General features: G+C 47.8%; 1 protein-coding gene across 3 annotated transcripts; it reads right to left on the bottom strand.

Annotated features, from left to right (window-relative positions):
• Positions 1-1,072: 1,072 nt before the first annotated feature.
• RCN3 (reticulocalbin 3) lies at positions 1,073-18,019 on the bottom strand. 3 transcript variants are annotated; one of them, XM_035136356.2, is made up of 7 exons: positions 17,956-18,019; positions 13,368-13,609; positions 10,537-10,730; positions 8,682-8,854; positions 7,643-7,703; positions 5,658-5,857; positions 1,073-2,333 (listed from the first exon to the last, which is right to left on the bottom strand). In XM_035136356.2, exons 2-7 carry the CDS (start codon positions 13,598-13,600, stop codon positions 2,226-2,228), a joined length of 969 nt encoding a protein of 322 aa, XP_034992247.2. In that variant the 5' UTR covers positions 13,601-13,609; positions 17,956-18,019; the 3' UTR covers positions 1,073-2,225. The 3 variants fall into 3 exon arrangements, with proteins under 3 accessions (XP_034992247.2, XP_034992246.2, XP_034992245.2); XM_035136355.2 differs by having other exon boundaries at positions 1,076-1,473; positions 17,931-18,000; XM_035136354.2 differs by having other exon boundaries at positions 1,077-1,473.
• Between the last annotated feature and the right edge of the window lie 6,858 nt (positions 18,020-24,877).

Raw genomic sequence — 24,877 nt, 5'->3', positions numbered from 1 at the left:
GCAGCAGTGCTGGTAATAAAAGCCAAAATTAATGAAGTTATTAATGCAAGGAGACTTATAGTCTACTTTGAGTCTTGTACAGGTCCACTTGGAAGTAGACCTCCTGGAGTTCAAGAGCAATATCTGGTTTTCAACATCATGGTATATCACCAGCTAAACATCACAATATACTGATATACCAGTGTCTGAAATAAGGATGGAGCTACGTAGAGGCATTGGCTGCCTTCATGTTTTTTTTTTCTGCAAGCGCCTGCTCTTGTGATTGTGCAGGAATGTGTCTTGTGCAGGAGGCAGGGGAAAGATGAGCCAGCAACAGGAATCAAGAGAAGCATTGGCTGGCTTCAGTTTTCATCATGTTGTGATTTTTGCATAGAACACAACACGATTTGCTATATATTGCCAGGTAAGAAGATTATGAAACCGATACCACAACATATCGCCCAGACCTACCCTCAAGCTTCCCTAAACAGGGCTGCCTTAAGATGCCTTCTAAAGACTTCTGGTGGGAGGGCATTCTACAGGGTGGGTGCCACTACCGAGAAGGCCCTCTGCCTGGTTCCCTGTAACTTGGCTTCTCGTAGCGAGAGAACCGCCAGAAGGCCCTCGGCACTGGACCTCAGTGTCCGGGCAGAACAATGGGGGTGGAGACGCTCCTTCAGGTATACTGGACCGAGGCCGTTTAGGGCTTTAAAGGTCAGCACCAACACTTTGAATTTTGCTTGGAAACTTACTGGGAACCAATGTAGGTCTTTCAGGACCGGTGTTATGTGGTCTTGGCGGGCGCTCCCAGTCACCAGTCTAGCTGCCGCATTCTGGGTTAGTTGTAGTTTCCGGGTCACCGTCAAAGGTAGCCCCACATAGAGCGCATTGCAGTAGTTCAAGCGAGAGATAACTAGTGCATGCACCATTCTGGCAAGACAGTCTGCGGGCAGGTAGGATTTCAGCCTGTGTACCTGATTTGGACAGAATTGACCTGCGCCTCCATGGACAGCTGCGAGTCCTGGTCCTTCAGGGGCACAGTTACCCCATTCAGGACCAGGGAGTCCTCCACACCTGCTCACCTCCTGTCCCCCACAAACAGTACTTCTGTCTTGTCAGGATTCAATCTCAATCTGTTAGCCACCATCCATCCTCCAACCGCCTCCAGGCACTCACACAGGACCTTCACTGGTTCTGATTAGGAAATGTGTCCTTTTTTAAACAAACACTTCTAGGGGGGTGGGGAAGAGCTTTTCTCTCGGCTTAGTCCTACGTAGCCTTGTTCTCCCTTTGGCCCTCCCCCTTAAGTCTTTCCATACCACATAAAAATTGAGGGGGTGGGGAATAGTTTTATTAATAATCCAGAGCGTTACAGTCATGAGGTCACAGCTCTTGGTGGCTCTTCAGCGTCTTAACTGTTTCTTCATAGTCTTTGGCGCTGGCGATACTTTGCTGAAGAAACTCCACAATCTCCTCCCGTGAAAGCTTGCCATCCTAGAGAGGAAGGGGAAGAGAGGAACCACAGAACCTCAAGAGAGCAATGCTTACTCCAAGTCACAGGGCGAACTAGGCATTACAACAGAGCTGCAGGCAACACGCCCGTGACAGTTTTACATCAACGAAAAGTAGTTTGTGGGAGGAGATTTAGTACGCACTACTAGCTGTTGGTTTTCTGCTCTCAGTTGACCCTCTTCAGGTAATCTGCGCCCTCAAGAGGGACCCAGATGAGTGTTAGAAAGGTAAAATGGGCTTGTGGGAAGCACTGTGTGTGTGTGTGTGTTTTTGTGTGTGTGTGTGTGTGTTAGAATTTTGCCCCTTAGAGAAGCAGGAGCCTATCTGAGGGAGTCAGTGGGTCCCTTGAAGTCCGCAAACATGAACACAACATTAGCCCTTGCAGAATAGATTGAATGCCACAATAGCCAGGGGAGGTGGGTTGAGAATTACGTTTAAGCTGCCGCCTTCTGTTAGTCCTTTGGAGTGTAAGACACCATTTTGTAGTGTAGCAAGCTTCACAGTGCTTTGTCGAGGTGGGAGTGGGCAGGCGAGCAAGAATGAAGTGTAAAAGAAAACCCACCCAGGTATGCCAGCCGCCACCAGGTTTCTCAGAAAGCTTAAGCAGGCCCTCATACCAATAAATAAGAACAAAAATTTCCTTCTGGAGTGTGCTTTGTCCCCCCCACCCCACCCCACCCTTTGGCCCTCAGTTGCGGGAGGATGCCCTAAGGTACGTTCCCCTCCCGCTCGGATCACAGCTCGTCATGATCCTTTGTCAAGTCTTCGCCGTAGTTGGTGGCCTGGCTCCCCACAAACATGTTCCAATTGTCCAAAATCTCTTCCTTGGTTATTTTGTCATCCTGCGATGGGGAAGGAAAGGGAGGAGGAGGAGGAGAGAGAGAGAGAAACGGGAGGCAAGCAGAGAAGGACAGAATTACAACCCAATTAACACCCCTGATAATTTCATTCTGAACTCCCCACCCCTAAATCGTGTTTGCCTTGTTAGTCAATTACGTATTAAGGGACTCGATTGTTGGAATCATTCGAGTTACCTGTTCAAGATTTGAAGGAAGATGAGAGAAAACAGGAATACCACCACCACACTTAATATTCCCTAGCTACGACAACCCCCCATTCAACAACCATGAAATACAGAAACCTTGTATAAAACTTACTTTCTACCCTTCCCTCATTTTAAGACTTACTGCAATCCTATGTGCGTGCTTTGAGAATATGTGCAATCCTATGTGTGTAGGATTTATTCCTAGGTTAAGTGTGTCCAGCAGGGATCGGGAACCTGCAGCCCTCCAGATGTTGCTAAACTACAACTCTCATCAGCCAGCAGTCAGGGATGATAGAATGGGGTAATCAGCATTTGCAGGGCCATAGATTCCCCCTCCCTGGTGTGTGGGATTGCTGTTTTAGGTCCTTAGATAAACTCTGGAATTTCACTACAATATGTAGAGATGGCCACCAACTTGGGCAGCTGCAAAAAGGGGACTAGTCTTACCCTCTGTGAATTCTACCTGATAATGCCCACAAGTCCCGACAGCTACAGGTGAAACTCGGAAAATTAGAATAGCGTTGAAAAGCGTATTTATTTCAGTAATGCAACTTAAAAGGCGAAACCAATATATGGGACAGATGCATGGCATGCAAAGCAAGATATGTCAAGCCTTTATTTGTTGTAATTGTAATTATTGGTCGTTGGGCGAGTCAATTATAAATGGAATGTAATTAATGAAATGTAATAGCGATGTTTATTTTTGTATTACTGTAACTATTTGTTTTTTATCACTGTGGAATTTCCAAAAGAAAGCATTTGTAAAAATTAAAAGGAAAAGGAAAAATAATAAGTTGCATTACTGAAATAAATGCACTTTTCAGCGATATTCTAATTATCCGAGTTTCACCTGTATATTAGAGGCAGCATGTCTCAAATACCAGTTGTTGGGATCAAGGGCAGGAGAGCACTATTCCACTCATGCCCTGCTTGGGAGACTTCCCCTGGGCAGGCTACAATCCTTTACCAACCTACCTGGTTACACACCACACTGAACAACTACACTGTACATCTGTGTAGGCAGTATTTTTCTTTGAGGAAGAGAATTGTGGAGGGTGGTCTACGCTAATTCCGTTACTTGCAAGCTTCCCTCCTGCTTCTTTATATAATGGACAACTTGGGAGAGGAACGTGGGCAGCTTGCCACGGTGCCGGCTACAGGCCGCAGCCTTGGACAAAATGTCCACTATATTGGAAGGCAGACAGATTATGCTTCCTCCTAAACCCTCAATGTTCCGATTCAACTCAAATCTAGGGCTAGATTTAATTGCCTTCCTCCTGTTGTTCTAGATGACTGCTTTGGGGTACTAATACGTGTTTTGGGGTATTAACACATACTCCTTTTGTATGCAACTTTGACAAAGATAAGTGAAATAGGTTGTTTATTCCTGTCCTATTAAAATAGCCAGGAAGGACTTTTGAATGGTATTTGGCCCATACATTTGTCTGGCATGAACAACATTGCTAGATTTCTTCTTTCTGCTGCAAAGACCCATAAAGGGAATTCGGTATTTTAAATGTACCTTAGCTTGTTTCTGTCCTTAGTTTATATAAGTACAGTGGTGCCTCGCTTAACGAATGCCCTGCTTAACGAAATTTCCGCTTAACAAAAGGATTTTTCGAGCGGAGGTTGCCTCGCTAGACGAATTCATTTTACGAAAAATTCGTCTAGCAAATCGCGGTTTCCCATAGGAATGCATTGAAATTCAATTAATGCGTTCCTATGGGCAAAAAAAATTCAATGCATTCCTATGGGATTCGCTAGACGAGTTTTTCGTTATAAGAAAAGACCCGTGGAACGAATTAAATTTGTCTAGCGAGGTACCACTGTACCATATATTTTAAACTATGTGCAGAGTTTTAAAAAAACCCTGCATGGTTATAACTTGTTTTTACCAGGTCTGTGACAGCCTGATAAAATTTGTATTGCATTTTAAGCCCAGCAGAATAGTTTGCTCCCCAACAAGAGAGACTGCAACCCCAAGTGCAAGAAAGCTATTTGAGATCCTGTTTTCTACTCTCCCTTGGGCAGAAGTGCAGAGGCTTTCAGTAGAGGGTACCAGAAAGGTATTTTCAAAGCATAGTTAGTCCAAATATTAATGAGCTCATTTGACGGGCAAATTGAAAATCTCCCTCCTTAGGATGAAATCTGTCTCTTGCCTGACATTGGGGAACTGGGCAGGACTGAACATTGTTGATTTAGATTTCCTGCCCCAGAAACTGGCTTTGTTTATAGCCTTGTGCCACTTACCAAAATGGGGTACTCCAACAGGAAAGCTCTCCCCCCATTAGTCAAAACTAAGCCAGACCGGTACCCATAGATAGAGTTTGACTGTGTGCTTTCCCCCCAGATCAAGCCCATTACCTCTGACTTTCCAGAGATAAGAAATATATTCTGTGGTTGCTTAGCAACCACAGACCCATTTCCATCTTTCGCAAACCAAGAAATACAGCCTCTGGTTTGAGGCTGAATGGCTATGACAAGCAACAGCAGGAGTTCTGGCTAGGCCAGGGTCAGGAATGGTGAGGCACTCCCACCCACCCACCCTAAAAAAGGTTCTCCCTTCATTTGGATGAGAAAGTATGGGGATGGCAGCTCCAGCTGTCAAGAGTCTCGCTTCCGTTTTTGTGCAAGAAAGGCAACTATGGGAGGAGGAAATTTCGAGTAGGGAAAGTGCCTAGGGGAGGGGTGCTTAATCTGTTCCCTACCTGCCAATTCTCTGCTTCTGCTCATCTCCACCAAATGGGCTTGCTCCCCTGCAGCGTTATAAAGGTGCAGGCATATAGACAACCCCATGGGAAGCAAGCAGAATTTGGGAGCAGGGAAATAGCTGGTGGGGAAAGGATTAAGCATTCCTTCTGCTGAGACTCATCCATTCTAAATTCCCACTTACAGGACAGGAGATTTAGAATGAAAGCCACCCTATCAGTACTAGGAATTAAAAAGCATCAACTCATGTTACCTGCACATAGGTTTTCATCTCTCCTAATCTAATACTCCACCCCATCCAACTCTGCCTGCAACTCACCCATCTTTCTCTCTTTTCCTTGTCTACTAAAAGCAAGACAACCCTAGCGCTTTCCCCCACTGGTTTCCTTTCCGTGCCTGGTTCTACCCTCACCTTATCCTTGTCCGACTCAATAAGGAGGTGCTTTGACTCCACCTCGGCGTGGTCATAGTCCGTTGGCAAGATCCAGTGCCCGATCTCCTCCCGATCCATTTTGCCATCTTTGTTGAGGTCCCGGAAATCCAAGAACTGTTGACGCTCCGTCTTCACCCACTCAGGTTCAGGCTCCCCTGTTTCAGGACTGTACATGTCGCCTGGTCAGAAGACAGGAAAGAGTTTGGCGTAGTGGTTAGCGTGTTAAGACTAGGACGCGGAAGACGTTCAAATCCCAACTCTGCCAAGAAGCTCACTGGGTGACTTTGGGCGGGTCAGAGTCTCTCATCCTACCCTCACGGGGTTATTGAGAGAATGAAATTGGGGACGGAATGCATACCACTTTTAGATCTTTGGAGGAAAAATGGGATATAAATAAATGGTAAGCAAAATAAATAAGACAATGGTACTGCACCTAGGAAATAATAAGCATAATAAATAATAATTAATAAATTAATATAATTATTATATTATAATTATAAATAATAATATAATTAAATAATAATTAAATAAAAAGCAAAATAAATAAATAAATAAATGTGTTGTTTTTCTAAAAGAGAGTTGCCACCATTATTTGGGAAGACCAAAGCAAGTGGCCCCTCTCTCAAGTCAACCAAGTCCTTGTTCAATAAGGGGCAGACAACCTTTTCCCTTTCCCCACAAGAAACCTGCACCAGAGAAACCCAACAACTTAAGTGGAGAGAGGCAAAAGGGCTGGACAATGACTTTGGACAACAATGGCACTGTTTAATCTATATATGTATATATAAAAATGTAAACTGGGTATGTTCCTTTGTCTCCAATGTTCAACAAAACCGCTTGACTGATAGCGTTGAAATTTGGACACAAAGTCAAATGTGACTACCTGAGTGACGCCATACCGTTTTCAAAGACATATGTGTCACCTACGCCAGGTAAAAACCCCAAAACCCCGTGTTTCAGAACTCGCAAATCATATGAAAGTGCATGCTGGGAGCAGAGGAGAGATTCCACAATAGCGCCCTCTAGTGACAGCGACAATGGTACTGCACCTAGGAAAGCTTCACTCTCCACTGTATCTCGGCTTGGCTTTGCAGACTAGGCTGCAATCCAGACTAGGTCGAGTGGAGGTGGGGGCTTGCCTGGGTGGGGGCTGGAGGGGAAGGGGCGGGCTAGGTCATGGGTTGGGACAGGGTGGGCCCACTCACAGGGATGAGCTGGGGGTGGGGGGAGGGGCAGGATAGGTAATGGGTCGGAACAGGGTGGGGAGAGTCACAGGGATGCGCCTGGGTAAGCATAACACATGTAAAACAGGGGGACTCTGAAGGTGAGGGGGGTCTGAAGGGGGACTCTGAGGCTCCATTTAACAGACTGAGCCACAGCAACGCGTGGCAGGGCCAGCTAGTAGCATATATGAAAATGGAGGACAGCTTTTCACAACTACCGGCTACACTCAGCATGATTTGGAAAGACTGAGTCGATTCATCTTAGCAAATCAGCTAAGCTACACGTTCTACCAGATTTGGGAGGTTTTTTGTGTTGCCGTTCTTACTGTATAGGCTCCTCCAGGTGGCATTCTATTCAACACTCATCATCTTGATCTACTTGCACAATGCTTATGCGGAGGTTACAAGACTATGACCAGCCTTTACTGAACATCTTGTTGTGGTTCTATGGCAGTAAGCATTCCTCTCGATTTGCTCGTGGGGTGTTTACATGTCTTCCCATTAATCACCTCTTCACCCCACTTTTCCATGCCATTTCCTTGTCCCTTCAAACTGCAAAATTTCTGTAGTTGTTGAATTCCTCCTGCAGAATACTGACAGTCTGGCAGCACCCTACTTCATTTGATTTTTTTAAAAAAATAAATATTTATTTTCCTCTGTCCTACAAAACCTTCCTAGGAGTCAAATTAGGCAGGTGAGCAAAGAAACAAATCCTGTGCATTCACAGCCCTTCCACCTTACCAAGATATTCTTCTACTTCGACAAAGCCATCCCCGTTCTTGTCGATGTCCTCAATGGTTTCCTGCAGGGGGGAAAGGAAGGCAGATAAAAGGAGATGCATCAGAGCCCTGCCAAACGCAAGAAATAATGGCAACCGTTGCAAGAAGTGATTTGTATTCATTGCTGCTGTTTGGTATGGGACGTCCGCAGCAACGTGGGAAGGTCCTGAAAACCGAATGGGGTGGAGTTGGGGAGGACTAGAGGGTTTCTTCTCGTCACTTGCTCCATCCAGTTCAGTATTGTCTGCTCTGACTGGCAGGGTCTCAGATGGGGTTCTTTCCCAGCCTTGCCTCGAGATGGCAGAGAGATTGAACTTGGGACCTTCTGCCAAGGTGCTCTGCCACTGAGCCACAGCTGCTTTCCACCTGCTTTAGCAGCTCACTTAGAAGTATGTTGTGGTAGTGATGGGGTAGCCCCCCGCAAAAAAAGTCATGGCCAGTTGTGGAGAGGAAAAAAAGAGGTTTTGGACTGGATGCAGGGAACAAAGAGCGGCACAAAATGGCTGCTATCTAGGCCTGTGCAGAGCTTGTCTGAGGCCTGGGGCTGGACTCCCCGGTTGACTGGGATGCACGAGGCATTCCTGGCATGGCAGCGTTAAGTCCAGTAGACCCCCTGGCAGGGACCCCCCAGCTGGCTTAGTCCTCTGAAAGCCACAAGGGAAGAGTCCATTCAGGGCCCTGTAGTTTGTTAACGGTTTATGTCAGGCACCCCCAAACTTCGGCCCTCCAGGTGTTTTGGACTACAGTTCCCATCATCCCTGACCACTGGTCCTGTTAGCTAGGAATCATGGGAGTTGTAGGCCAAAACATGTGGAGGGCCGCAGTTTGGGGATGCCTGGTTTATGTGAACTGTAACTCTGTGAGGGTTAAACTACAATGCCCAGAATTCTTTGAGGGTGGAAATGCATTCTGAATGTGCCTTATAAAGGCATAGCATGTGTGGAGCCCTAGCCTACCAGAGCCTTCTCCTCCCACCAAGAGTTCACCATCTGCAGCCTCACCGTCACCACAATGTCCTTCATGTAGTCAAACGCTTCGGGGTGGAGGAAGGCCGTGAACTCCTCCCTCGTCGCGGTCATGTCCCCATCCTTGTCAGCTGCCTTGAACCGCCGCTCATCCCGAGCCAGCATCTTCCGGTAGGAGTGTTTGTCTTCTAGATCGCCAAACTCCTCTCCTAACGGCATCAAAGACAAGAAGTATATGTGAAGCCCAAGAGTGCCATGTCTCACACACAGGCATTCCCACTGTGCGGGGTGGAGAGCAAGGGCTTGCATCACTGGTTCTCCCCCTGTTGGGAGTATAGCACCTGCAGCAGGGAACTATTTCTGCTCTCTGCACGATCTAGAACCCTGACCTTCCAGGGTTCTAAATCACAGTGGGATTTTACATGACATGGGCACAGCCCTTGCTGCAGATGTTCAGCTTTCCCCATGTGAACCTGCCAGGACCCAAGATCATCATCCGAGGCCATTCTCAAGGGCGGTCCAGAAGGTGACAACAAGAGAACAAGCCTTCTCTGTGGTAGCTCCTTGTTTAATGAAATGCTCTCTCTAGGAAGGCCTGCCTGGCACCAACCTTTTCACTGTTTCAGCAAAGGTCCCGGTCCTCCCCAATAGTTGGGCAGCACCAATGATATGACTGTGCCATTAAATGTTTTTTTTAAATAATGCTGATGGTTAATGAGACCAATGTAGTCCTCTCTCTCAACCAGCCATCAGCCCGTGAGTCCCCAGTGCATTTCTGGGAGATGAAACTAGCTTCTCACAGCCAGCCAGCTTGCTTCCTCAGAGCTGGCACTAGGAGGCCACAAAACTGCCAAAAGCAAAGAGAGGCCAATTTTTTGCCCCCTCTCTCTCCCTCCCAAGGCAGCAGGCCAGCCTTGGGAGCCCTGGCCAGCTACAACTAGGTTGCTAGCAACAAGTGATGGAGAGCAAGCAGATTAGCTTGAGCACTTGTCCTTGTGCCCATCAGCCAATTCAGCTAGAAACTTATTGGCGTAAACAGATCAGAGAGGATTTGGAGCCTGTTATCCCCAGATAACTGGACATTTAAGACAGTAAAGGTAAAGGTAAAGGGACCCCTGACCGTTAGGTCCCGTCGTGACCAACTCTGGGGTTGTGGTGGTCACCTCGCATTATTGGCCGAGGAAGCCGGCATACAGCTTTCAGGTCATGTGGCCAGCATGACAAAGCCGCTTCTGGCGAACCAGAGCAGCACACGGAAACGTCATTTACCTTCCCGCTTGGAGTGGTACCTATTTATCTACTTGCACTTTGACGTACTTTCAAACTGCTAGGTTGGCAGGAGCAGGGACCGAGCATCGGGAGCTCACCCCGTCACAGGGATTCGAACCGCCAACCTTCTGCTCGGGAAGCCCTAGGCTCTGTGGTTTAACCCACAGCGCCACCTGCGTCCCAAGACAAAGCCAAGCTAAAATCCCTCAGAAGGCCTTCCCCCAACACCGGAGAGGATTTCTGAGATTTTCCTTTTTTTTCTACTTGCCCTCTTAGAAAGAGGAACTTTCTTCAAATATCCTCCACAATTTTGGTGGGGGGTGGGGGCATCCCCCTCTCCCAATGTTCCAGGGTGATGTTAGGGGGGGGGAAGCATGAACCAGCATTTTACCATCCACTCGTGTTTCTTAAATAATGTAGACGTATTTTGGCCTGGGGTCTCAAGCTGGCTGCTCCACAACACTACTCAAGACACAAGCTGTGTTTTATACATGCTACAATGCCAGCCATTCCCTCCTGCTAAACAGCTCTTCCACCTGATTCCAGAGTTGAGCTAGAACCTGCCAAAATCTCCCATGTGGCCTACATCTGCTACACACACTTCCCACTCTTCCGCCCACACCTTCATAGAAGCCATAAGTGGCATTCTTGAACTCAGTCCAGGTGATGTGGCCATCACTATTCTTGTCATAGTCCTTCCAATTCTTGTTCACGTTCTCGTAGATGTAGCGGTTTTGAGTGTGCTTGATCCATTCCTTCAGCTCAGGCTGAGTCACAAAACCGTCCCCATCCCGGTCGATTCGATCCACGATCTTTCTGCAGAGGTTCGAGAATAGAGGCTTAGAGAACATGGAAATGGCCAAGATATGTCCATAATACGAATATGACAAAGGCCTTGCTGGATCACTCCAAAGGCCCAGCTACTCTAGTCCAGCTTCCTGTTCACCCAGTTGGTCACCCACATGCCTTTGAGAAGTTCCAAAACAGGAACTGAACGCAATGGAGCTGTCCCTATTTGTGAGTCCCAATAGCTAGTATTCAGAGGACCCCTGGACGGTTAAGTCCAGTCAAAGGCAACTATGGGGTTGCAGCGCTCATCTCGCTTTCAGGCTGAGGGAGCCAGCGTTTGTCCACAGACAGCTTTCCAAGTCATTTGGCCAGTATTTCTAAACCACAACGGAACACCGTGACGGAAACCAGAGTGCATGGAAACAACATTTACCTTCCCACCACAGTGGTACCTATTAATCTACTTGCACTGGCGTGCTTTCGAACTGCTAGGTTGGCAGGAGCTGGAACAGAGCAACATTAGGTTGAGAGGAAGTGACTGGTTCAAGGAAAGCCAAGAATAATCATAACTGAGGGGTGGGGTTTAAATCTTAATGTCCTCAGTTCTAACCTAACACCCTAACCATACCACCACATTGGATTTGAGGGTATTTATTATTATTATTATTATTATTATTATTATTATTATTATTCCTTCTTCCTTCCTTCCCTCACTGGAAGGACAGATCGTGAAGCTGAGGCTCCAATACTTTGGCCACCTCATGAGAAGAGAAGACTCTCTGGAAAAGACCCTGATGTTGGGAAAGATGGAGGGCACAAGGAGAAGGGGACGACAGAGGACGAGGTGGTTGGACAGTGTTCTCGAAGCTACAAACATGAGTTTGACCAAACTGCGGGAGGCAGTGGAAGACAGGAGTGCCTGGCGTGCTATGGTCCATGGGGTCACGAAGAGTCGGACACAACTAAACGACATTATTATTATTATTATTTAGATCAGTGATTCTCAACCAGTGTGCCTCCAGATGTTTTGGGACTACAACTCCCATCATCCCTAGCTAGCAAGACCAGTGGTCAGGAATGATGGGAGTTGTAGTCCCAAAACATCTGGAGGCACACTGGTTGAGAAACACTGATTTAGATTTATACCCTGCACCTTCCTTCAAAGGAGCCCATAACTGGAACCCATAATCAATGGTAATCCAGACTCAAGTCTTCCCAGACCAAGAGATCCTAAGGGTTTCAGAAAGTCCTGAGGTAAACTGGAATTTTAGCAGGGGTTCCTCAATTTAAAAAGCCGGTAATGGTGAACATGCTTCCTTGGAAACTAGTGTATCCACGGTTACCAACCTTATCTTGCACACACACACACGTATGGAGGTGTTTCACAGAATATCCTCTTAATTCACACAGGGCAAGCCAGGCCAGGCCCAGAACCAAATATGTGGCCTATAATATACCCTGGAAACTTCTGAAACTCACAACAGTTCCTGTGGCAGGCATGTTGGAGTGCCTTAGCACATGAAAGGCCTGGCTTGAGGCAGGACGTTTGAAAGCCACAGCTCTCTTCACTATGCCACACTGGCTCTCCCCGTTCCAGGCAGAACGTCTCACTGCCCAGTCAGTTTTCTGCTCCGCCGGGCAGAAAACCTGATGCCTTAAGGAAACTAGTTTGAAATGGTTGGGAGGACTCATCTCTAAAATTAAGTATTGGGCCTCTTTGGAAGAACACCAAAGACCGGCTTAGTGGGAACACAAAATCCCTCTTTGTGCACCCAGAGGAACGCATGTGGGCACGAAATGTGTGGGTTGGGGGGGAAGGGTCGAGCAGGTGCGCATGCCCTGCTCCCCCCTGGACATCGGGGACCCAGACTGCCCACACCCCAAACTTTCCTGCATTGAACAGGAAAGTCTGAAGGGGCTTCTAAGCATGTTGAGCAGAAGAAACAAGCAAGTGCCGTCTCTGGTCAACGCGATGAAATTCAAGGGACTGCACATTTCTCAAATCACCGAGTTTTGCACAATGTCTGTCTAATCGTAATGGGGTGTTTGTGTTACGCTATTAAACAGGAGTGGGGAATCTGCGGCCTTTGAGATGTTGCTGGACTGTAACTCCCCTCAGCCCTGACCACGGGCCGTACGGGAGTTCAACATCCGGAAAGGGTGAAAGGTTAACCACCATATCAACAATGTGCTGGAAGCCCTAATGGCAGGCAAGTGGCAATACTCAGGTGCTCCAAAACTGCCCGTGAATGACAATGGGATGACCCACATTCTGAATCAAGAACACTTGGATTATGCAATCTGCCTAAATCAGCCTTCCCCAACCTATATGTTTTGGACTATAACTCCCATCATTCCTGACCTTTGGCTGGGACTGATGGGAGTTGGAGTACCAGGTTGTGGAAATCTGACCTAAATCAATGCTAGTTAAGGTTGCTTACTGTGCAAAATTTATACTAGTTTCACTAGCTTGTGAAGATGGGCAATGTACTATGCAAGGCACTTAAGCCTTACCCATAGAACATGGGGACAGCTACTCATGTGCCCCCCCTTAACCCATGAGATGCCATGAACCACACACATCTAGAGGACTAGAAGCTTGCTTCTCTTCCCTCAGCTCCTCAAGATGCAAAATTCTTCACCCAACAGCTGAGTTCCAGTTACCCAAGCCGCTGTTTGCTCTCTTCAGGAGTCAACTGGTCGAACGTTTTGGCATCTTCCTTGCCCAGAAAGGCTTCGTGATCATACTGGAAATCTTGGTTGTCATCGTGAGGGTGGTCGCTCAAGTCTTGGCTATGGTGGACACGTTCCTTTTTGTCGGGGGGAGGCTTGGCTAAGACCCACGTGAGGCACAAAGTCAACAGGCAGGAGGAAAACAGCATCTTCTGCCAAGCCATTGTACACAACTTGGGAACAAAGAAGAAAGGTCATTAAGGAAAGAGACACACATGGTGCATACAACATAAATCACTTTGCTCCAAATGGGTCTACATTCCACACTGCTTCAAAGCCTGGAAGGTGGCAAGGGAATATTAGCCGCCATCTGTTGGCTTTTGGGGTCCCAGGTTTGACTGGCCTTTACCAGGGGCCAAGCCTTTAGTCTGGCAAGCCCTGTCCTGTGGAGTTCCTTGCCAATAGAAGTTTGGCAGGAGGGCCTCTGGTCTTTTGCAGGTGCCTTCTAAAAACTGTGCTTTCAAATCTGAGATTCTTTCACATCCAGCTTTTACTGATGTGTTTCTTTATTTTCACTGCAATTCTGTATTTTTCGGTTGGCAGTAGCCTTGTGATATTTCATAGAATCAAAGTTGGAAGGGACCCTGAGGATCTTCCTAGTCCAAAGGCAACGCAGGAATATACAGTTGCCCCATATGGAAATCAAACCTGCGACCTTGGCATTACATCAGTACCACACTCTAACGAACAGAGCTATCCAGCAATATTTTCATATGAAAGTGCAGCCTGGAAATATTCAAATACAACCTAAAAAAATGAAAGTCGGCCTCCCTGTTTATCCTCTTATTTACACACACAAACAAAATCAGTCCCGTAATACTTGAATCCTTGTTCCCAGAGTCTTCCCACTACTTGCACTGCCATTTACATCCTGATACAATCCTGCCACTACTTGCACTGCCATTTACATCCTGATACAATCCTGCCTGAGATATCTTTGCTCCTTAGCTTCACCCCCCTCCAACACCCAAAGGTCTTCTGCTCCCAAAAAAGGCCCTGTCCCTCCTCCTTTGCTGCCCCAGATACTTTGAACTGCCTTTGAGTACACCAGTCCTGGTGAAACATCTCTCATTTCATTTAAACACCCTCTCAAAATCCACTCCCCCCCCCACAAAGCCTTTGGCGTACACCCCTGGTTCCCAAGCCCTGCTACAACTCAGCCCATAACTAAGTCTAAGCACGTGCAACTGAAGCAACCTACATATTGCTTCCCTTTCTCCGTCATCAGCCCTGTGTCAATTTTAGCTTGTAAGCTCCTGTGGGCAGGGACCTGTCCTCTTATACTCCGTAAAGTGCAATATAAATGACAGTGGCAAAAGAATGCTATTCCACTTCCTCACATGCCAAGAAGTCCCACTGCCTACATTTCAAAATCATCTGACTTAGCTCAGTTGATTGGAGCGTGGTGCTAATCACGCCAAGGTTGCAGGTTCGATCCCCATATGGGACAGCTGCATATTCCTGCAGGAGGTCGAACTATGATAATCCTCCGGGTTCCTTCCAGCTCTCCAATTCTATAATTCTCGGCACTTGCTACATGCTTCATCCCACTACACTCCTTTTAAACAAGTATTTATTTATTACAGTTTCTTCCTATTATTTATATAAGCATTTATATATTGCCCTCTCAGAAATGCAGCAATATAATTAAACACAAAACAAAAGCATTAAAAGCAGGACAAAACAATTACTAAAATGACGGGCTACTTGAGAAGATTTTAAACAACTGACTGCATACCGGTAGTTCTGTTCGCACGGGGAGCGTCTTCAAGAGGCGGCTGAAAATCAAATGTGAGGATGTCTATGGAATCTCTACTGGAAGAGTATACATGGGGGCAGCAGACATCACAGCCTTCTCAATATTTTCCCAAAGAGCTCAGGACCACATGCATGGTTATTTCCCAAAACCAGCACCCCAGTTTCATCACCACAATGCCCAGTGAGGTAGGATGGGCTGGAAAAGATTGATTGGTGTAAGCTCATCCAATGTTCAGTTTTGAACTTGGTTGTCCCCAGTCTCAGTTCAACTCGAACCCAGCAGTAGGCAACCTAAGGCCCGTGGGCCGGACGTGGCCTAATCACCTTCTCAATCCGGCCCACGGATGGTCCGGGAATCAGCGTGTTTTCACATGAGTAGAATGTGTCCTTTTATTTTAAAAGCACCTCTGGGCTATTTGTGGGGCATGCCTGGTGTTTTTACATGAATAGAATGTGTGCTTTTATTTAAAATGCATCTCTGGGTTATTTGTGGGGCATGCCTGGTGTCTTTACATGAATAGAATGTGTGCTTTTATTTAAAATGCATCTCTGGGTTATTTGTGGGGCATAGGAATTCGTTCATTTCCCCCCCCCCCCAAAAATATAGTCCATCCCACCACATGGTCTGAGGGATGGTGGACCGGTCCACGGCTGAAAAAGGTTGCTGACTCCCCTGCTCTAACCACTAGATTCAGGTAGGTAGCTGTGTTGGTCTGACGCAGTCGAAATAAAAAAGTACAAAATACAGTGGTACCTGGGGTTACAATCGCTTCAGGTTACAAACTCCGCTAACCCAGAAATAGTACCTCAGGTTAAGAACTTTGCTTCAGGATGAGAACAGAAATCGTGCTCCGGCGGCGCGGCAGCAGCAGGAGGCCCTATTAGCTAAAGTGGTGCTTCAGGTTAAGAACAGTTTCAGTTAAGAATGGACCTCCGGAACGAATTAAGCTATTAAGCTATTAACCAGAGGTACCACTGTAGTCCAGTAGCACCTTAAAAATGTACGACCCCTGACCGTTAAGTTGAGAAGAGACCAACTAAGTTTGTTCTAGGTACGTATAAGCTTTTGTGTGCATGCATTTTGACTCCAACCACTGTCTCTCGAACACCACAGATATGATGCCCCCAAGATCATCAATTGTTCCCACTCTCCCACACCAAAGAAACAAGGAGTTTCCACCTTCTTTGATTCCGTTTCACCCAGCCATGCACGCAAGTTTCTCTTTCAGAGAGTGTTGGGAGTTTTGACCCACAAAGAGAACCCAGGAGTCTCGGCTTGCAATCTGTTCTCCTGCATACATTTTAACCCAGAACACTACTGGATCTCTTGAGCTCTAAGGACCTGGAGTGAGAGATGAAGTTCTGAAACAAGGACTGTGCCTGCTATTTTGAGGGCAAACTAAAAAAAGGAGAAGAATAAATTCAGTAATCCCAGCAGCATAGGGGAACTAGGCCAGTTCCCAACTGTGCTGCCCAAAATACAGAATGTTCAATTCCTGGAGGCATCTGAATTAAAGCTGTCCTCACTTTGCTGGGAACAAAGCTTATTGAGGATGAAAGTGACAGCAGAATCAGAACAACACATTACTTCCTGGGCCGTGGTACAAAGAAGAAGGCACATCCGATGCCAAATTATTTAAACCACTAGCAAAGGCAACTTTGGGGCTTGAAACAAGCTGGACACCACTCCAATCCTCCATCTCCCAACTACTGCTCTTCACTAACCCACACTTGCAGACTACCACGCCGCTGTGAAATGTGCAAAACTAAAACCGAGCCCTTCCAGATATACAAAGCAACCTGCCTCAGAAGGGAAGCAGAGCTAACATGCCAAAGATAGAGAAAAGGAAACACAAGGGACTTTCTCCTCCAACACTGCAAAGACTTTGGAAGCCACAACTTTAAACAAAGACAGTGTCTCAGAATAAGGGGACACTGATAACTACATTCCACACTGAAAAAACTACATTCCACACTGAAGCCTGTCTAACCCCAGGACAAAAGGGGAAAAGATTTGGCATCTCACATCAGAAAACGGGCCGGATGGAGAAGCGGGCAATACGGCGGGGGTAGCCAACGTGGTCATCCCTGACTATAGGCCATGCTCGCTGCTGGGAGTTGCGAGCCCAACAAACTCCCCGAAGGCACCACGTGAGAAGTCCGTGGCATAAAGGATGCGGGTCTGAAGCAAACTTCTGAGCCAATACAGCCCCCCCCTACGCCGCCCCCAAAGAGTGCCTTAGCAGTGCCCTCTCTTTTAGCCCAACCTCATGCGCGCTCAAGCACCAATTCTGATCGCAACAACCCGACGCGCAGCCACGCTGCTCTTTTCCTAGGGACACAAGGAGGCTAGTTGTGGGGCTGGCTGGGGCAGGAGGGGGGGGGAATCACAATTCCTTCCGCCAACCGCGGCATCGCGGTAATCTGCAAGCTGAGCACCTATCAGGATGCCCCGACTTATTGAATCCGCCGGGCATTGCACTTACTTTGCACCCTGCAAAAAAAGGGGAAAAAGCACAACCCGTGCATTACAATGCCCGCGTGTCTCTAACAGGAGCCCTCCCTCCCACGCGTTTCCCGCTCCCTATTAAAGCTCTCCCCCTCTTCCTCGGGGTCTCTAGCAGGCCCCCTTCCCCTCTCCTAAGTAGCCCCGTCTCCGAGCCGCCCCACCTCTTCTCTGCGCCTCAGAGCCCCCCTTGCATTTAACCCTGCACCCCACAGCCCCAGCATGCAAACCTCTTGCAAACATCGCCCAGCTCACCAGTAGCTGCAGCCCGCGCGATGGATGCTCCCTCTGGAAGTGCCGCCCCGTCTCATCTTCAGCCCGGCTGGTGTCTCCCCGCCCCGCCCTCCTGCCCGCCAGGGCGACGCCCCTCATCCCCGCAGAGCCCAATCGGAGGCCGCCGTCGGCCCAGGGGCGTGGCCGAGGGGCTCCGGGACTGGCCGACCGGCGCCACGTTGACACAAAGTTCCATTCTTCCCACAGTTTCCCCCCTCTCCCCCTCCCCCAACTCCACCCCGCACACACATTACAGCGAGGCAGGGCGGGCTCTGGGCACCTCGGGGCGCCCCCTCTCCTTGTCGACCAACGGCAGAAAGACACCTACCCCTGCCGCCACCCCCTAGGGCTGCTCCAGCCCCAATGATCCGCCGCCGCCCTTTAATCCCCCCCACACCCAAATTTGGCAATCGCTCCAGGGTTTCAATAGGTACGAAATGTGGGCCTGGGGCATGTACTGTAAAAGGGCAGCGTGGATGGGGTGGGGGGAGGGAAGTGCAGCCTTAAGCGACCTTGCAAACCCCATTGAATGCAATCACGGAAAATCACAGAGCTGTAGAGTTGGAGGCGTTCCCCAAGGTCATCTAGTCCAAAATCTAATCAGTTTTGGCTTTTCCCCGGTTGGGTGGGGCTGAGAGATACTCAGGAGCCCGTTAACTTTCAGCTCCCATCCCTAGATGCCTGCCTTTCACCTCCCAGGAAGTTTTGCTGCCTGAGGCAAAGGACAAGATAAGATAAAAGGAAGCACACACACACACCAACCTGATCTGCACACAGTAAAATTGATCTGCTTGGCATTTTAACCTTACTTTGACACTGGCCTCGGGAGCAGCCTTCTACTACTGAGTCGGTCATTGGTCTGTCTAAGCCAGGGGTCAGCAACCTTTTTCAGCCGTCGGCCGGTCCACCGTCCCTCAGACCATGTGGTGGGCCGGACAATATTTTTTTTGGGGGGGGGAATGAACAAATTCCTATGCCCCACAAATAACCCAGAGATGCATTTTAAATAAAAGCACACATTCTACTCATGTAAAAACACCAGGCAGGCCCTACAAATAACCCAGAGATGCATTTTAAATAAAAGCACACATTCTACTCATGTAAAAACACCAGGCAGGCCCCACAAATAACCCAGAGATGCATTTTAAATAAAAGCACACATTCTACTTATGTAAAAACACCAGGCAGGCCCCACAAATAACCCAGAGATGCATTTTAAATAAAAGCACACATTCTACTTATGTAAAAACACGCTGATTCCTGGACCATCCGTGGGCTGGATTGAGAAGACGATTGGGCCGCATCCGGCCCATGGGCCTTAGGTTGCCTACCCCTGGTCTAAGCTCAGTGATGTCTACTCTGACTTGCAGCAGCTCTCTGGGGTATCGGGTTCAGGGTTTCTTTTTCCTAGCCCTGTCAAGAGACACCAAGGGTTGAACCTGGGACCTTCTGCATGCAAAGCATCTGCTCTACCATTGAGTTAGACGCTTAGAGGGAACAGAGCGGGGGTTACCACCTGCCCCCCTCAGCATCCAGCAATCACCCAGCACTTCGCTCTCCTTTTTTAAAAAATTTTTTAAAATAAGCTTTATTTCTTCTCTTAAAAACATAACAAATTCATAAACAATAAACAATTTTAAACAATTATAAACAAACAAATACAAACCTATAAACACAAAAACAAACTAACTAACAAACAGAATTATACAAATCAACAATAACCCACATCAATACATTTGCATAAAAAAAAACCATTCTTCCCAACCAAATATACATCGCTTTTCTTATAAACTCTCTATTACTTGCAATATCTTTTCCTATTCTTTTACTAAATCTATTTAGTATACAAATTATACTTAAAATTTGTAAGGGATTTATAAGGATGGGTAAAATAGAATACACTTTGCTCTCCTTCATAGCTGGAATCAAGTCCTTGCCATCAGAAGTCAAAGGAAGGAAGAGAGGTTTGATCTGAATAGGTTTAGGTGGTGCTTAAGTCTGCATAGAACAAGTTCGATATTTCTGTAGCATTTACCCACTGCCTTGTGGGACATCTTTGGGAGGCAAAACAGCTAAGGATTAAACCCTACACATATCCAGAGTGGAGTCCCTGAGGAGGCTGGATGGTGCTTTGTAAACCCCCCTCTGGCAACTCTTGCAGCCAAGCTGGTGCCAAATGTATTGCTCTGCTTTCCTTTGGACCACATCAGCGAGGCCGAAAGGGGGGGGGTATTGTTGTATGGGCAGCCCAGGACCTCAATACACACTGCCCAGGCGTGCACCCCCGAGAGGACACTTCAGTGCCGTGAATGCATCAAAAGCAACGCAGGAGGCAGCAGTTACGAGTTGCCAGTCTCTGCAGCCACAGCAGGCGCTGTGATTCTCCAGTGGCTTGACTTCAACCCTGGAGGCGCAATCTTATTGTCTCTCGAAACAGATGCCGACTCTCGAGTATTTTGGAAGTATAGTGGGTTGAATGCGACAAGACTCAAGTCGGTTGCTAGTTCCTTAGGGGTGAAGGAATGGTTTTATGGCTAGTCAGATCACTGGTCTGTCTACCTCAGAACTGTCTATCTACACTGGCTGGCAAAGGCTCTGCAGGGCTTGAGGCAGAGGTCTCCCCCAGCCATGCTCAGAAGTGGCCATGGGCCAATAATAATAATAATAATAATAATAATAATAATAATAATAATAATAATAATAATTTATTATTTATACCCCGCCCATCTGGCTGGGTTCCCCCAGCCACTCTGGGCGGCTTCCAACAAAACATTAAAATACAGAAATCCATCAAACATTAAAAGCTTCCCTAACCAGGGATGCCTTAAGAGGCCTTCTAAAGGTCTGGTAATTGTTGTTCTCTTTGACCTCTGGTGGGAGGGCATTCCACAGGGTGGGTGCCACTACCGAGAAGGCCCTCTGCCTGGTTCCCTGTAACTTGGCTTCTCGTAGTGAGGAAACCGGCAGAAGGCCCTCGGCACTGGACCGCAGTGTCCGGGCAGAACAATGGAGGAGGAGACGCTCCTTCAGGTACACTGGACCGAGGCCATTTAGGGCTTTAAAGGTCAGCACCAACACTTTGAATTGTGCTCGGAAACGTACTGGGAGCCAATGTAGGTCTTTAAGGACCGGTGTTATGTGGTCTCGGCGGCCGCTCCCAGTCACCAGTCTAGCTGCCGCATTCTGGGTTAGCTGTAGTTTCCGGGTCACCTTCAAAGGTAGCCCCACGTAGAGCGCATTGCAGTAGTCCAAGCGGGAGATAACCAGATCATGCATCACTCTGGCAAGACAGTCCACGGGCAGGTAGGGTCTCAGCCTGCGTACCAGATGGAGCTGATAAACAGCTGCCCTGGACACAGAATTGACCTGCGCCTCCATGGACAGCTGTGAGTCCAAAATGACTCCCAGGCTGCGCACCTGGTCCTTCAGGGGCACAGTTACCCCATTCAGGACCAGGGAGTCCTCCATTCCTGCCCGCCTCCTGTCCCCCACAAACAGTACTTCTGTCTTGTCGGGATTCAATCTCAGTAAGCTATGGTCCTTCCTTATTTACAGGTATGTTGTTGAGTCTCACCCACAAAACAGTGACAGCCCTGATGCGTTCTGGGCCCACACCAGAGTGAGGACAATGCTGCCTAAGGTAAGGCAAGGCAAGAGGCCCCAGCAGCCGCAGGTGGGAAGCCTATTTATTTTTGGGGAAGTGGGTTTGTTGCGCAAGACCTCCCAATCCACTGTACTTGTGCAACCCAAGTTTGCCATTGTGTGAAACAGCAACAGCTCTTGACTCTCTCCCTCCCAACCAACCCCACTTCTCCCTTCCATGTGTACAGGTGAGTTTTGGAAAGTAACACTGATTCCAAAATGCGTGCGGGCAGCCATTTTGCTTTTGCTTCCCAAACCGCGGGACTGCATCTTTCTGCCTTCCAAAAGTGTACTGATTCCTCTTCTGCCTGACACCTGTCTGCAAATGCTCATCCATATCCACCATTCTGAATATGTGGAAAAAGATACTCCACAAAGGTTGTAGAAAAGCACATCACATCATTATGGGATGGTGGCCGTTGGGGACGTTTTATTGTAGAACTGGGTCAGAGAAGAAAGATCAGAAAGGGTTTTGTTTCAGATGCAAGGCACCCTTTAGAAACACGGGTGATTTTTTGGACTGGAAAGGACCTGAGCTAGCAAGAGGGGAGCAGAGGAAAATGGCTCGGTGCTTTCATCAGCTTCTATTTAAACAAGGGACGAGGGAGCCCAGGCCCTTATGCCAATTCTGCCCCGCCACACCTCTCTACTTGACCCTCAGGACTCAACACAATCCACACCCTTTCCTCTGGCACACATCCTTTTCCTGAAAGGTGCCCCTCACCAGCCATGTAAGGGTGTGCGTAGAAACTAGGCTACTTGTATACAGAGGCAAATTTTGCTTTGTCACTTGTGCCCCCACCCACACCACTGGCATGCTGCCCCCAGAAGGCTTACCATAATACAATGCGGCCCTTGGGTTGGTTCGAGCTTACCTAGGGACAGCTGTGGGCAGGATTCCTGCATTGCAGGGGGTTGGATTAGATGGCCCCTGGAGGTCCCTTCCAGCTCTACATTTCTGTGAAAAAGATCCCCCCCCCCCCCCCCGCTGATTGAAACAAATGGATGTACCTTTCTCCAAAGCACCCTGCTATTTCTGAGAAACAAAAATGAAGGTGTAGCCTTCAGGGCACACAGTGTGTATGCATATGTAGCAAGTAGTGGGTGCTAATGGTTTGTGAACAGAAGGTATTTAAAGCAGCAGAAATGCCAGTACTGTATCCGGAAAAACAGTGGGTGGAGTGGGGAACATTTCAGCCTCTCAGGACGCTTTGTAATTCACCTTAAGGTGGGCATTCCTGGAAGAAGGAACTTCAAAGAGAGGCTGCACCTGTGAAGCTGGTGATTTCACAGTTCACTAAGAGGTTTAATGCTCTGTAGCTCGAATTAGGGTAAAAAAACAGCAACACTACACATGAAAATTAGCTGACCAATGTCAGGATCTTTGCGTTATCAGCCTGCAACTTAAAAGGAGGCTTTGTGCATCTGATGAAGTAGGCTGCAGTGCTCAGGAGCAAGCCAGCAGTAAATCACACAGAATAAGTGAGGTTAACTCTTTACAATCGTACCTTGGTTGTTGAACACCCTGGAACTCGGACGTTTTGGCTCCCAAATGCCGCAAACCCAGAAGTGATTGTTCTGGTTTGCAAACGTTCTTTTGGAGCCCAGACATCTGACATCTGTGGCTTCTGATTGGCTGCAGGAGCATTTTCGAACATTCTGGAAGTCGAACGGACTTCCAGAATGGATTCCTTTCAACTTCTAAGGTATGACTGTACCGGTATTAGAAAAAAACACAATATGCACAGGGGTGCCGGGCCCAATGAGTGCAGCAACTGTTCTTTGGTAGGTCTTGCCGCTATGAGGTAGCTGTGGAGACTGAAGGCCCCCCACTTCCACAGCTGCCTAAGTCCCCTCCTCTCCAGGGTAACCCCCCCCCCCCAAGCATCTCTGTGCCTGCCTTTGCTGCTCCCACTTCATGCCTCTCCCAGACCTGGGAGACCAAGGGGAAGGGGAGCTTGTCGCAGTAGGAGGAGGAGACACCCAAGACTTTTCACCAGCCTGACTCATCTCTGCCTGATTTCTCTCTGCCCCAGACTCTCCCTGCTCACTAAACCCTGTTAACCCTTCAGCTTCCGATACCTCCTCTTAACATTGTCATTTGCCTCTTGCTCTGTTATCCTCCCCTCCCCACAGTTCCTTGGGGCTGTGCTCGATTCCCTTCTCTCAGGAAACATCTCTCTCTGGAGAAACATCTCTGGATCTTGGTGGCAGTCTCAACTGAGCTCCTGTAGTATCGGTTGTTTCCACAAGGTGTCAGACTAGCACCACCTTCCCTGACCCACAACTTCAACTTCTGAACCTGTTTGCACCCATAATCAAGCTTCCCTTTGTAGCTACTGGGAAAATTGCCTTGTTTCTTCATATAACATATTGTAATTCTCCTCCACTTCCCGATTCTGACCCTGCGGGCACTGTTATTCTGCCTAGAGCACCTTACGCTATGGAGAAGCTCAAAAGCAGGCATTGAACACACTAAACATTCGCACAGATTTAATTTCTGTCTTCCTGACTCCAGCCCAGAGATTAGCAGTTTGTGGCTCTCATTCACATGCTGCTAAACTACAATTCCCATCAGCCTCAGCCAAGATGGCGAATAATCTGGGATGACGGGAGTTGGTGTCTGAGGATATCTGGAAGCCACAGGTTTCTCATCCCTGATTTAGGTAATTCCTGGTTTTTGGATTATTCCGAATTCAGCTTGGAAACCTTCAGAAATCATTTGTGCCCTGTAAGTTTTTCAGACTGGAATTCATAGCTAATTCTGCCCCTCCAGCTGGATGCATTCAGGCCAGGATCTGGACCCACAACAGGTCTCACGCCTGTGGGGTTCTTTGGGATTCTAGCCACAAAGAAGCATCCTATGTCACTGAGCTTTTTAGGAGGTCATTCTCAAGTCAACAGCTCCTGTTTAAACCGGGAAATGCCTCTCAAGTACTTGGCTTCCTTATATAATTCTCAGGTTACTCCTGTTTACAGAGAGCTCTAGACAGAACAGCAGAAGTACCCACCCCTGCTATTGGTTTTCTTCCTTTCAAGGAGCCTCAGCCTTTGGTTTCCACCCTCAAGATTAAATGAGTCACCATGGAATCCTATATCTGTCTACTCAGAAGTAAGTCCTGTTAAGTTCGATGGAATTGACTTCAACGGAGTTTCTTAAACGATGGCTGCTTTCCTGAAATCAACCATCAGCAACTTCAGTTTCTAACCATGATTCTATCCCTTTAGAAGTGGGCGGTAGGTTTCTGGCAGGGCTTAATTG

This window comes from Zootoca vivipara, chromosome 13, assembly GCF_963506605.1.
Source record: "Zootoca vivipara chromosome 13, rZooViv1.1, whole genome shotgun sequence".
In the NCBI taxonomy this organism is placed as follows: domain Eukaryota; kingdom Metazoa; phylum Chordata; class Lepidosauria; order Squamata; family Lacertidae; genus Zootoca; species Zootoca vivipara.
This window is presented reverse-complemented; position numbering and strand designations above follow the sequence as displayed.